Source organism: Mizuhopecten yessoensis, unplaced genomic scaffold (assembly GCF_002113885.1).
Source record: "Mizuhopecten yessoensis strain PY_sf001 unplaced genomic scaffold, ASM211388v2 scaffold8931, whole genome shotgun sequence".
Classification (NCBI taxonomy): domain Eukaryota; kingdom Metazoa; phylum Mollusca; class Bivalvia; order Pectinida; family Pectinidae; genus Mizuhopecten; species Mizuhopecten yessoensis.
The window spans coordinates 512,546-526,428 of record NW_018407794.1 but is presented as its reverse complement, the minus strand read 5'-3'; the positions used below and the strand labels follow the sequence as shown (position 1 = coordinate 526,428).

General features: G+C 40.3%; 1 protein-coding gene across 11 annotated transcripts in view; it reads left to right on the top strand.

Moving 5' to 3' along the window:
- LOC110456852 (electroneutral sodium bicarbonate exchanger 1-like) overlaps positions 1–12,241 on the top strand; it is a 112,261-nt gene extending 100,020 nt beyond the window's left edge. For all 11 annotated transcript variants that reach the window (XM_021507860.1, XM_021507861.1, XM_021507863.1 and 8 more), the window contains 5 exons: positions 5,011–5,083; positions 6,990–7,235; positions 7,823–7,960; positions 9,909–10,132; positions 10,746–12,241. In XM_021507860.1, coding sequence (XP_021363535.1) covers positions 5,011–5,083; positions 6,990–7,235; positions 7,823–7,960; positions 9,909–10,132; positions 10,746–10,968 — 904 coding nt within the window. In that variant the 3' untranslated portion in view covers positions 10,969–12,241. The remainder of the gene's footprint in view (positions 1–5,010; positions 5,084–6,989; positions 7,236–7,822; positions 7,961–9,908; positions 10,133–10,745) is intronic.
- Positions 12,242–13,883: the final 1,642 nt, after the last annotated feature.

The following is a 13,883-nucleotide window of genomic DNA, read 5'->3' as shown; positions in this document are numbered from 1 at the left end:
GGCGGGGCAAAAAGGGGGCAATTTGGCTATATTGCTACAAACGACTTCTTCTGTAGAACTATGCCATGGATATCAACCATATTTGACTAGAAGCATCCCTAGGTGGTGGGGATTCAAAATTGTACAAATGGTTGGGCTGACCCCCTAGGGGGCTGAAGGGCGAGGCCAAAAGGAGTCAATTTGGCTAAATTGCTTTAACGACTTCTTCTGTAGAACTTTGCCATGGATATCAACCATATTTGACTAGAAGCATCCCTAGGTGGCGGGGATTCAAACTTGTACAAATGGTTGGGCTGACCCCCCAGGGGGCTGAAGGGCAGGGCCAAAAGGAGTCAATTTGGCTCTATTGCTTTAACGACTTCTTCTCTGGATCTAAGAAGTGGATATCAACCATATTTGACTGGAAGCATCCCTAGGTGGTGGGGATTCAAAATTGTACAAATGGTTGGGCTGATCCCCCTAGGGGCTGAGAGGCGGGGCAAAAAGGGGGCAATTTGGCTATATTGCTACAAACGACTTCTTCTGTAGAACTCTGCCATGGATATCAACCATATTTGACTAGAAGCATCCCTAGGTGGTGGGGATTCAAAATTGTACAAATGGTTGGGCTGACCCCCTAGGGGGCTGAAGGGCGAGGCCAAAAGGAGTCAATTTGGCTAAATTGCTTTAACGACTTCTTCTGTAGAACTTTGCCATGGATATCAACCATATTTGACTAGAAGCATCCCTAGGTGGCGGGGATTCAAACTTGTACAAATGGTTGGGCTGACCCCCCAGGGGGCTGAAGGGCGGGGCCAAAAGGAGTCAATTTGGCTCTATTGCTTTAACGACTTCTTCTCTGGAACTAAGCCATGGATATCAACCATATTTGACTGGAAGCATCCCTAGGTGGTGGGGATTCAAAATTGTACAAATGGTTGGGCTGACCCCCCAGGGGGCTGAGGGGCGGGGCCAAAAGGGGTCAATTTGGCTATATTGCTTTAAGCGACTTCTTCTCTGGAACTAAGAAGTGGATATCAACCATATTTGACTGGAAGCATCCCTAGGTGGTGGGGATTCAAAATTGTACAAATGGTTGGGCTGACCCCCCTGGGGGCTGAGAGGCGGGGCAAAAAGGGGGCAATTTGGCTATATTGCTACAAACGACTTCTTCTGTAGAACTATGACATGGATATCAACCATATTTGACTGGAAGCATCCCTAGGTGGTGGGGATTCAAAATTATACAAATTGTGGGGCTGAGGGCGGGGCCAAAAAGGGGGCAATTTGGCTATGTTGCTATAAACGACTTCTACTGTAGAACTATACCATGGATATTGATCATATTTGGTCGGAAGCATCCCTAGGTCGCAGGGATTCAAAATTGTACAAATATTGGGGCTGACCCCCCGGGCTAAGGGGTTGGGCCAAAGAAAGTGTATTACTTGGAAATGGTTGAGATCCCCACCATATAACCATGGTATACAATTGCTGAGTATAAAGAGAAGAATGCACATTTGCTTCCAGGATGGCTATAGGGTCTGGCCCCACCCTTGGAGACATAGTCCCTGGGCCATAACTTTGAAACTGTTGAGATCCCCACCCCAAAACTAAATATACAATTGTTGGGCATAAAAAGATGAATGCAGTCATGATATTAGAATTGACCCCAGGGTCTGCCCCACCCTTGCAGACTTAACCCCTGGGTCATAACTTTGAAATGGTTGAGATCCCCACCCCAAAACTACATTTGTATATATACAAATGATGGGCAAAAAGAGACAAATGCAGTCACGATATTAGAATTGATCTTGGGGTCTGGACACAACCCTAGGGACCTAGTTTCTGAGTCAAAGCTTGGAAACAGTTGGGATTCCCACCCCATAACCATACATAAAATTGCTGGGCATGAAGAATCTAATACAGAAATGCTACAAGGATTGGCCTTGGGGTCCGGCATATTCCCTTGATCTCATTCGGAGAATATTTTGCCATGATTGCTTTGGTATCCAGGTGAGCGATACAGGCCCTCTGGACCTCTTGTTTTAATTATCATTCTTCTTCCTGTCCTGCTATAACTGTTGTGTATTTAGTGTCCTGTCCTGTTATAACAGTTGTGTATTTAGTGTCCTGTCCTGCTATAACTGTTGTGTATTTAGTGTCCTGTACTGATATTACAGTTGTGTATTTAGTGTCCTGTCCTGCTATAACAGTTGTGTATTTAGTGTCCTGTCCTGATATAACAGTTGTGTATTTAGTGTCCTGTACTGATATAACAGTTGTGTATTTAGTGTCCTGTCCTGTTTTAACAGTTGTGTATTTAGTTTCCTGTCCTGATATAACAGTTGTGTATTTAGTGTCCTGTACTGATATTACAGTTGTGTATTTAGTGTCCTGTCCTGCTATAACAGTTGTGTATTTAGTGTCCTGTCCTGCTATAACAGTTGTATATTTAGTGTCCTGTCCTGTTATAACTGTTGGGTATTTAGTGTCCTGTCCTGTTATAACTGTTGGGTATTTAGAGTCCTGTCCTGCTATAACTGTTGTGTATTTAGTATCATGTCCTGTTATAACAGTTGTGTATTTAGTGTCCTGTCCTGCTATAACAGTTGTGTATTTAGTGTCCTGTCCTGCTATAACAGTTGTGTATTTAGTGTCCTGTCCTGCTATAACAGTTGTGTATTTAGTGTCCTGTCCTGCTATAACAGTTGTGTATTTAGTGTCCTGTCCTGCTATAACAGTTGTGTATTTAGTGTCCTGTCCTGCTATAACAGTTGTGTATTTAGTGTCCTGTCCTGCTATAACAGTTGTGTATTTAGTGTCCTGTCCTGCTATAACAGTTGTGTATTTAGTGTCCTGTCCTGCTATAACAGTTGTGTATTTAGTGTCCTGTCCTGCTATAACAGTTGTGTATTTAGTGTCCTGTCCTGCTATAACAGTTGTGTATTTAGTGTCCTGTCCTGCTATAACAGTTGTGTATTTAGTGTCCTGTCCTGCTATAACAGTTGTGTATTTAGTGTCCTGTCCTGCTATAACAGTTGTGTATTTAGTGTCCTGTCCTGCTATAACAGTTGTGTATTTAGTGTCCTGTCCTGCTATAACAGTTGTGTATTTAGTGTCCTGTCCTGCTATAACAGTTGTGTATTTAGTGTCCTGTCCTGCTATAACAGTTGTGTATTTAGTGTCCTGTCCTGCTATAACAGTTGTGTATTTAGTGTCCTGTCCTGCTATAACAGTTGTGTATTTAGTGTCCTGTCCTGCTATAACAGTTGTGTATTTAGTGTCCTGTCCTGCTATAACAGTTGTGTATTTAGTGTCCTGTCCTGCTATAACAGTTGTGTATTTAGTGTCCTGTCCTGCTATAACAGTTGTGTATTTAGTGTCCTGTCCTGCTATAACAGTTGTGTATTTAGTGTCCTGTCCTGTTATAACAGTTGTGTATTTAGTGTCCTGTACTGATATAACAGTTGTGTATTTAGTGTCCTGTCCTGCTATAACAGTTGTGTATTTAGTGTCCTGTCCTGCTATAACAGTTGTGTATTTAGTGTCCTGTCCTGCTATAACAGTTGTGTATTTAGTGTCCTGTCCTGCTATAACAGTTGTGTATTTAGTGTCCTGTCCTGCTATAACAGTTGTGTATTTAGTGTCCTGTCCTGCTATAACAGTTGTGTATTTAGTGTCCTGTCCTGCTATAACAGTTGTGTATTTAGTGTCCTGTCCTGCTATAACAGTTGTGTATTTAGTGTCCTGTCCTGCTATAACAGTTGTGTATTTAGTGTCCTGTCCTGCTATAACAGTTGTGTATTTAGTGTCCTGTCCTGCTATAACAGTTGTGTATTTAGTGTCCTGTCCTGCTATAACAGTTGTGTATTTAGTGTCCTGTCCTGCTATAACAGTTGTGTATTTAGTGTCCTGTCCTGCTATAACAGTTGTGTATTTAGTGTCCTGTCCTGCTATAACAGTTGTGTATTTAGTGTCCTGTCCTGCTATAACAGTTGTGTATTTAGTGTCCTGTCCTGCTATAACAGTTGTGTATTTAGTGTCCTGTCCTGCTATAACAGTTGTGTATTTAGTGTCCTGTCCTGCTATAACAGTTGTGTATTTAGTGTCCTGTCCTGCTATAACAGTTGTGTATTTAGTGTCCTGTCCTGCTATAACAGTTGTGTATTTAGTGTCCTGTCCTGCTATAACAGTTGTGTATTTAGTGTCCTGTCCTGCTATAACAGTTGTGTATTTAGTGTCCTGTCCTGCTATAACAGTTGTGTATTTAGTGTCCTGTCCTGCTATAACAGTTGTGTATTTAGTGTCCTGTCCTGCTATAACAGTTGTGTATTTAGTGTCCTGTCCTGCTATAACAGTTGTGTATTTAGTGTCCTGTCCTGCTATAACAGTTGTGTATTTAGTGTCCTGTCCTGCTATAACAGTTGTGTATTTAGTGTCCTGTCCTGCTATAACAGTTGTGTATTTAGTGTCCTGTCCTGCTATAACAGTTGTGTATTTAGTGTCCTGTCCTGCTATAACAGTTGTGTATTTAGTGTCCTGTCCTGCTATAACAGTTGTGTATTTAGTGTCCTGTCCTGCTATAACAGTTGTGTATTTAGTGTCCTGTCCTGCTATAACAGTTGTGTATTTAGTGTCCTGTCCTGCTATAACAGTTGTGTATTTAGTGTCCTGTCCTGCTATAACAGTTGTGTATTTAGTGTCCTGTCCTGCTATAACAGTTGTGTATTTAGTGTCCTGTCCTGCTATAACAGTTGTGTATTTAGTGTCCTGTCCTGCTATAACAGTTGTGTATTTAGTGTCCTGTCCTGTTATAACAGTTGTGTATTTAGTGTCCTGTCCTGCTATTAATGTTGTGTATTTAGTGTCCTGTTCTGCTATAACAGTTGTGTATTTAGTGTTCTGTCCTGCTATAACAGTTGTGTATTTAGTGTCCTGTCCTGCTATAACAGTTGTGTATTTACTGTCCTGTCCTGATATAACAGTTATGTATTGAGGGTATTTTCCTACATTTTTTGTTTCGTATTGTAGGGAGCAGAGGGTCACTGGGATAACCATTTTTTTTGTGATAGGAATGTCTGTTTTGCTGACAAGTGTACTGAAGGTAAGAATGAGTGTGATGGGTACATTTTATATTATTCATTTACAATTGGAAGATCATGTGTTTGAATGAGGTCTTCTACCTCAACATTATTCTACATGTACCAGGTCCTGGACCTCGACATTATACTAAATGTATCAGGCCCTGGACCTCAACATTATACTAAATGTATCGGGGTCCTGAACCTCGACATTATACTAAATGTATCAGGTCCTGAACCTCGACATTATACTAAATGTAGCAGGTCCTGAACGTCGACATTCTACTAAATGTATCGGGTCCTGAACCTCAACATCATACTAAATGTATCGGGTCCTGAACCTCAACATTATACTACATGTATCAGGTCCTGAACCTTGACATTATACTAAATGTATCATGTCCTGGACCTCAACATTATACTGCATGTATCAGGTCCTGAACCTTGACATTATACTGCATGTATCAGGTCCTGAACCTTGACATTATACTGCATGTATCAGGTCCTGAACCTTGACATTAAACTGCATGTATCAGGTCCTGAACCTTGACATTATACTAAATGTATCGGGCCCTGAACCTGGACATTATACTGCATTTTTTAGGCCCTGAACCTTGACATTATACTACATGTGACAGGCCCTGAACCTTGACATTATACTAAATGTATCAGGTCCTGAACCTTGACATTATACTGCATGTATCGATCAGGCCCTGAACCTCAACATTATACTACATGTACCAGGTCCTGAACCTTGACATTATACTAAATGTATTGGGCCCTGAACCTTGACATTATACTACATGTATCAGGCCCTGAACCTAGACATTATACTGCATGTATCAGGCCCTGAACCTCAACATTATACTACATGTACCAGGTCCTGAACCTTGACATTATACTAAATGTATCAGGTCCTGAACCTTGACATTATACTGCATGTATCAGGCCCTGAACCTCAACATTATACTACATGTATCAGGCCCTGAACCTAGACATTATACTACATGTATCAGGCCCTGAACCTAGACATTATACTGCATGTATCAGGTCCTGAACCTTGACATTATACTAAATGTATTGGGCCCTGAACCTCGACATTATACTAAATGTATTAGGCTTTTAACCTCGACTTTATACTAAATGTGTTGGGGCCCTGAACCTGGACATTATAGTAAATGTATTGGGCCCTGAACCTTGATATTATACTAAATGTATCAGGCCCTGAACCTTGACATTCAAATAAATGTATCTGGCCCTGAACCTCAACATTATACTAAATGTATCGGGTCCTGGACATAATAGTAATGTATCAGATCCTGAACCTGGACACTATAATAAATGTATCCGGGCCCTGAACCTGGAGATAATAGTAATGTATCAGGTCCTGAACCTGGACATAATAGTAAATGTATGGGGCCCTGAACCTGGACATCATTATACATAATGACCAGGCCCTGAACCTGGACATTATACTAAATGTATCAGGCCCTAGCCTGAACCTTGACATTGTACATAATTATCAGGCCTTGAACCTGGACATCATACTCAGTCCAGCACTAATATTCTAGACTAACATTATGTTTCGGAGTATTTTAACAACCAAATAATAGTCTTTCTCCTTTTACAAATTTTACAAATCTTAGTTTTCTAAATTCATTTCATATTTTTCCAAGGAAGTATAAAACAAAATAATAAATGAAATGAAAACATAACAAAAAGTTCCATTCTGCTATGACTGTGTTACCACAGGCTCTGCCGATACCTGCAGTGTTGTACGGAGTGTTATAATGCTATGACTGTGTTACCACAGGCTCTGCCGATACCAGTGTTGTACGGATCGTTATAATGCTATGACTGTGTTATTACAGGCTCTGCCGATACCAGTATTGTACGGAGTGTTATTATGCTATGACCGTGTTATTACAGGCTCTGCCCATGCCAGTGTTGTACGGAGTGTTCCTGTACATGGGGGTGTCCTCACTTCGTGGAATGCAGGTAGTTGACCGAATGACGTTGTGGTTCATGCCCCAGAAGTACCAGCCAGATTTCATGTACCTGCGACATGTAAGAACCGCGCGTGTCCATATATTCACCGTCATACAGGTGCTCTGCCTCGCCTGTCTCTGGGTCATCAAGACTATCAAGAGTATCTCTATTGCATTCCCCCTCATGGTAAGTACTGTACACAGCCACATGGCTCATTTCGATCTCAAAGCCAGACTCATCTCCTTGATTTTCAGCTCTCTTGGCCTAACAGGCTGATGTGAGGGAGCGGCATCCATTGGCCGTCCAGTTTGGTTTGGTTTTATCAGGTTTAATATCCTATTAAAAGCTGAGGATATTAAAGGACTCATCTGTCTGATAAAGATGATAAAAGGATGATGCATAATCAAAATAATAACATTTGTTTTCATATGTTCCCGACCCAAAATAAGTTTTACCTCACAAATTCTCACTTACCCAGCTTTCATTCAAATAAGTTCAAAATTTCGTTACTGCAAAGGTAGAAATTTTCACATTTGGAAATGTTTTGACTTTTTAAACTGGTCACAGTTTGGAAATATTCACGTTGACAGTGGTTCTGAAATTTATCCGTTCCGTATATATATAACCAATATAATCGGTAAATACATATACATGTGTGTACATTTCATGTTAATTTACTCATTGCAAAGAAGGTGAGCATTTTCGAAAAGATTTCATTGTTATCCACCGCCTTCCATTTTCACGACTAGGCATGTCTGTTGATTTATTGACAGGTGCTAGCAATGTGCTTCGTACGTAAAGGTATGGACTGGGTATTCTCTCAGAACGAGCTGAAATGGCTGGACGACATCATGCCGGAGTCACACAGCAGGGCTAAGGAAGACGCCAAGAAACAGGAAAAGGAGGAAGTGGTACGTCAGGAAAGATAACTCTGAAACACATTCTGACACATGTATAATTTTGATTAGATACACATATCTTACAAGATTGTTTTATCCCTCTATCATTTAAAAGCTGAATACAATCATGTATCACAAATAGAAACTTTCACTATCTTGAAGGTAAGTTAGAAGGATTTCAACCCGAGGGTAAAGGTTCTTAAGCTGCACAGCTGGGATTGCGGATGTTTGGTAATTTAAGAATCATTTCCTGAGGGTTGAGTTCCTCTTATCCTACTTGTAAGGGGACGAATGATTCTTTTTCTCTTACCTTGCTGTCCATTTCATAAACATAATGTTGATGTAATGGGGCCGACACAATGTTGATGTAATGGGGCCGACACAATGTTGATGTAATGGGGCCGACATAATGTTGATGTAATGGGGCCGACACAATGTTGATGTAATGGGGAAGACACAATGTTGATGTAATGGGGCCGACACAGTGTTGATGTAATGGGGCCGACATAACGTTGATGTAATGGGGCCGACACAATGTTTATGTAATGGGGCCTACACAATGTTGATGTAATGGGGCAGACACAATGTTGATGTAATGGAGCCGACACAATGTTGATTTAATGGGGCCGACACAATGTTGATGTAATGGGGCAGACACAATGTTGATGTAATGGTGGCCAATGCAATGTTGATGTGATGACATACAATTGTTTTGACCCCCCCTCAATCTTGTCATTATGAAGTGACACCTCCGAAAAAACATAGAAATCTGTTACAAGTTTGCCCTAAAAGTCTTGCATGGATGTTAATATCTGAGATACGCCATACTTTTTTCTACTCATACATTATCTAGAAATTTGCTATATTGTGTGTTACATTTGCATTGTCTTTTTCCTGTTTTACAAGAATTTCAGTCAACCCTTTCACCAGTGTGGACCATAATGGACTCACCCAGATCAATGCATGATAGAGTTTACTAAAGTTACATAGGGGTGAAAGGGTTAAGAGGTGGGAGGAAAAGAGTCAATCATTATGTAGGTGTGTGGGATAAGGATATCCTCAGGTGTAGAGTTTGGTGTCAGAACCTCGACAAAGCCTCGATTCTGACCCCGATTCTACACATCCTGTAGAATATCTGTTCCTCCCCAATTAGATATCCACACTTCCTTTCAGTCATTTCTGTCTTACCCTAGGGTCCCCTGTCGTAACAATTGTATAACATCACGCCAAGAATGCAACAACACAATAGCAGATGCTAGTGATTTTAGCTTTTTCATGAAATCACTACTTGTATTTGAAAATAACCCTTCCCAATTTTAGGAGTAAGACAGAAAAATCTTAACCCTCGGGGTAAGATTCTTAAATGTCTGGCCCTGGGCAAAACCTCAGGCTAGACATTTAAGAAACTTACCCTGAAGTTGAGATTGTTCCTTCTTACCCGCAAGATGGGGAAAGATTATATTTATCCCACAAACCTACATATGACCGACTACTAATCTGACACTGAAAAGTGTGGATACACCTATCAAGGTCAAGGGAATATTGGGTTCTCCATGGAACTACTAGAGCATAGAAAGTTGCAGTAAACTAACGTATGGTTCAATAGTCATCCACGGTATACTGGTATGATTGGTTAGCTAATGGCAAGTTTGAGAAGCAGGTTGATAAAGAGTGTCACCGGGTTTTATGGTGGCTATCATGAGACATGTATCATTGGGAAATACTCTGTTTCCTCGTGCGATATGCAGGTCTATGTATTTGAATTTACTTATAAGTGTTTTATTTCAGTTATATGATATTAATGAGTAATCTGCTAATAATTCAAATAACGTTAAGGGAGATAAATCTTACATAAATCATGTATATTTAGGTAGCATATGCCCTTAACTGGTACCTTTGCACACAGCTCATGTTGTACTGTACTGAGAATGAAATATTTCTGTTACTCTAACCATTATAGGAGGGTGAGGAGAGCATGCTTATAGATCCTAATAAGTACACCCCCGGCCACGTGAATCTGCCTCTCCAGACCGGCAGCTTTATCAACATCCCCGTGGACCGAGTTACTGTAGGCATGGAGATGGAACCGGTCAATATCTCTGAAGAAATGGCGAAAACTACGCTCTGGAAAACGATAGTGGCCAACGAATCCTCTTCCAACCTCCAGGGAGACCATGCTAAATAGTAGGCATCGTCTATTATTGTCGGAAAATATCTATTTCTCAAGCATATTGTTTTGTGCATATTTCACATTTCCACACAGCAACAGAGGTTTCTTTACAAAATGAGAACAAAAGCATTATCATAGAAGTAAGGTTTTCAAAAAAAGAATTTCCTTTTCACCAGTTCACATGCTCACATTATCCCGTGCCTTTTAATTTACTTTTAAGGGGGAAAAACTTAGGATAGCCTGGGCCTGTATTCATGAAACCGTTCTTGTGCTCAAGGATGCATTCTGTGCTCAAACCAACATTCTTGTAACTCACCGAAATCATGTCAAACGATAAAAACGTCATATATAAACATTGAAAACAGTTTTCTGGCTTAAATCTCTTCAAAATTGTTCAAAATCATTGACAGAATAAGTTTTTCTAATTAATTTACAGCCAGAACAAGAATTTGGAGTTTAGCACAAAATTCATGCTTGAGCATGAGAACGGTTTCATGAATACGGGCCCTGATGTTGGTTTTACATAACTTTACAACATACAATGTTCCATCACCGTTGTAGAGTACCGGGTGTGAATAACTTGGCTTACCTCAACTTATTTACAATAAAAAAAATTCTTTTTTTCAGTCACAAATCCAAATCCCCTGATGATGACCATAACTCACATGGCCATCATAAACACAAGAGTTCCAAGAAGAACAAGATGCCAGTCCAGTTCTACATCGACGATGAGGAAAAAGAGCAACTATTGGAGAAAAAGCGAGGCAAACCTGCAGAAATTGAGATTGTTGTGGACCCTCCAAGTACTAGAGGATCAATCTGTCGAATCGACGAGGACACGACTTGTTAAACATAGCCAAAATAGTTGCAAAATTTATTACCATTATCATAGACGATTTGTTACTTGACCTGTAGGACCTAATATGCAATATATATATATAAATATATATTAGATCTCCCCAGGGGGGCAGGGAGAGTACACAATGTGATGTGTAAGGGGGTTGTGTCACATGATCGCATCATGTGACATACAAATGTACTTGAAAGTGAAGGGGGACGTTCAGAACCCAAAACGTTCTGGAATGTTTGCAGAAATCGTTTTGCTGGTCTTGGATTAACGGCGACCTCTGTTGCTGGTCCTGGATTAACAGCGGCCTCTGTTGCTGGTCCTGGATTAACAGTGGCCTCTGTTGCTGGTCCTGGATTAACAGCGGCCTCTGTGCAGAATGCTTTTTTATGAACAGGAAAACATTCCAGACCATTTTCAGTTCTTAATGTACAAAATATTTGATTTTCAACTTGTTGTTTATACCGGATCCTCATCAACTGGGATCCTTAGTTTATAATTTTTGTTATGAGTCAATAGTTTACTCAGGTGTTTATATAGTCTGGCAGACTACCACTATACATATGTGATGTTGTGTCCACTTTATTATAACCTTGAATCTTTGTAGAGGTCAGCAGGTTAAAAGTTCAAGGGTAGAAGGTCATTGCTGTCTGTCAGTCCACACTTATCCTTACTTATTTCCTTGGCTTTTCATGTGTTCATTTAGAATTTTTGACTCCAAAACTATTCATATCTAGCCAAATTAATGGCCCATTGTTATTATCATTTGATCATGTGATAGAATTGGTATGCTGCAGATTTATGGACCCATGTGTATTCATGTTATGAATTCATCAGAGCTATGGCCGTTTGTTTCTTAACCCATATCTACAATAACAGTTTTGGCCCTAGGTGACTGTAGGATATCTATAAAAATTAGATACCTTAATGAGATATGATCTTATTCGTATCTACACAATCTACATCTACAGAGTTATGGCCCTTTGTTTCTTATCCAAAGCTACTGAGTCATGGCCCTTTGTTTCCAATCTCCATATACAGAGTTATGGCCCTTTGTTTCCAATCTCCATATACAAAAGTTATTTTCCTTTGTTTGCCAACATCATTTCATCCCCTGATATCTTTTTTAAGAGGTATTTTCCCTATCAAATATGGTTTAGAAATGATGTTACAACATATTTTTAATATATAAAGAAGGCATTGAGTGGAAACAGAGTACCCTATATTTTTGATGTCTTTGTCAGACAGGTTTGATTGTGATGAGAGAGTTCTGCCTGTGCTTNTCCGTGCTTGTATAGAGTACTGCTCGGGTCGTCCTACTATGTAGAGAATCTGGGTCGTCCGTGCTCGTATAGAGTACTGCTCGGGTCGTCCTCCTTATGTAGAGAATCTGGGTCGTCCGTGCTCGTGTAGAGTACTGCTCGGGTCGTCCTACTATGTAGAGAATCTGGGTCGTCCGTGCTTGTATAGAGTACTGCTCGGGTCGTCCTACTATGTAGAGAATCTGGGTCGTCCGTGCTCGTATAGAGTACTGCTCGGGTCGTCCTCCTTATGTAGAGAATCTGGGTCGTCCGTGCTCGTGTAGAGTACTGCTCGGGTCGTCCTACTATGTAGAGAATCTGGGTCGTCCGTGCTTGTATAGAGTACTGCTCGGGTCGTCCTACTATGTAGAGAATCTGGGTCGTCCGTGCTCGTATAGAGTACTGCTCGGGTCGTCCTCCTTATGTAGAGAATCTGGGTCGTCCGTGCTCGTGTAGAGTACTGCTCGGGTCGTCCTACTATGTAGAGAATCTGGGTCGTCCGTGCTTGTATAGAGTACTGCTCGGGTCGTCCTACTATGTAGAGAATCTGGGTCGTCCGTGCTCGTATAGAGTACTGCTCGGGTCGTCCTACTATGTAGATAATCTGGGTCGTCCTGATCATGCATTTAATAAATATTGTCCTTGTAAAAAATGCCATGATCCAGTGGAACGTATAATTATGATAGATTTGTGACACATCAAACTAGGATGGTCTCGGAGGAACATCATCCTATGAAATGTAGACCTAGTTTATTGTAGTCTCTGTCTTCGGTCCTTATAAGGCTTAAACAGAATTATATATATATATATATATGTGATAAAATTATATGAAATTTACAAATGCATTTCAATATTTCTCTGTCATTTGTTCAATTACGTGTCAAACAATTAACTGAGTCGCTGTCCATTTCTGCTAAAACATGTGAACGTGATCTTGTAACAGTAAAATAAGTGTGAGAGGATGGTTCTAGAGAATTGTGTTGATTGTATTGTATCAACCCTACCTCTCTATTACCGTACACCGGGAAGTTTTCACCAAAGTTTAACCCTTTCAGGTAACTTAAGTAGACTCTACCATGTATTTATCTGGGTGAGTCCATTATAGTCTACAGTGGTGAAAGGGTTAACTTTCAGCTTTGTTGCCCAGCGTACCGAGGGAGAATTTATATCAGCGAATATTAGTACATGTACACAACTTACCTGTTGTATTAATTATATTTGAAGTGTGAAATTAACACAGGGCAAATATGGGTTACTCCGATGAAAGGCAAAAGTTTCACTGGGGGGAAGTTTCCCGTTGTACGGTATATCGTGTCTGTTGATCCGTAATCATTGTTGACTAGACTGTTACAGAGGAAGATGATACAGTATTATTTATTTCTATCAATTTATGTGTGTATATTGCTGTCGTCTACATATCTAGTGTCGAATCAGACAGTTTTTGTCTTGTGATTTTAATTATTGTTTATGTCACTAATGAGTTTTATTTTATGGTATCTACGAGCAAGATTATTAAGGGTGCAGATACTAACATGTCATTTTTGAAAATGACACAAATTTGACTGTTTTTGCATTTTAAATTATACACTAACTGGCCTGTACAATACAAGTTACCAG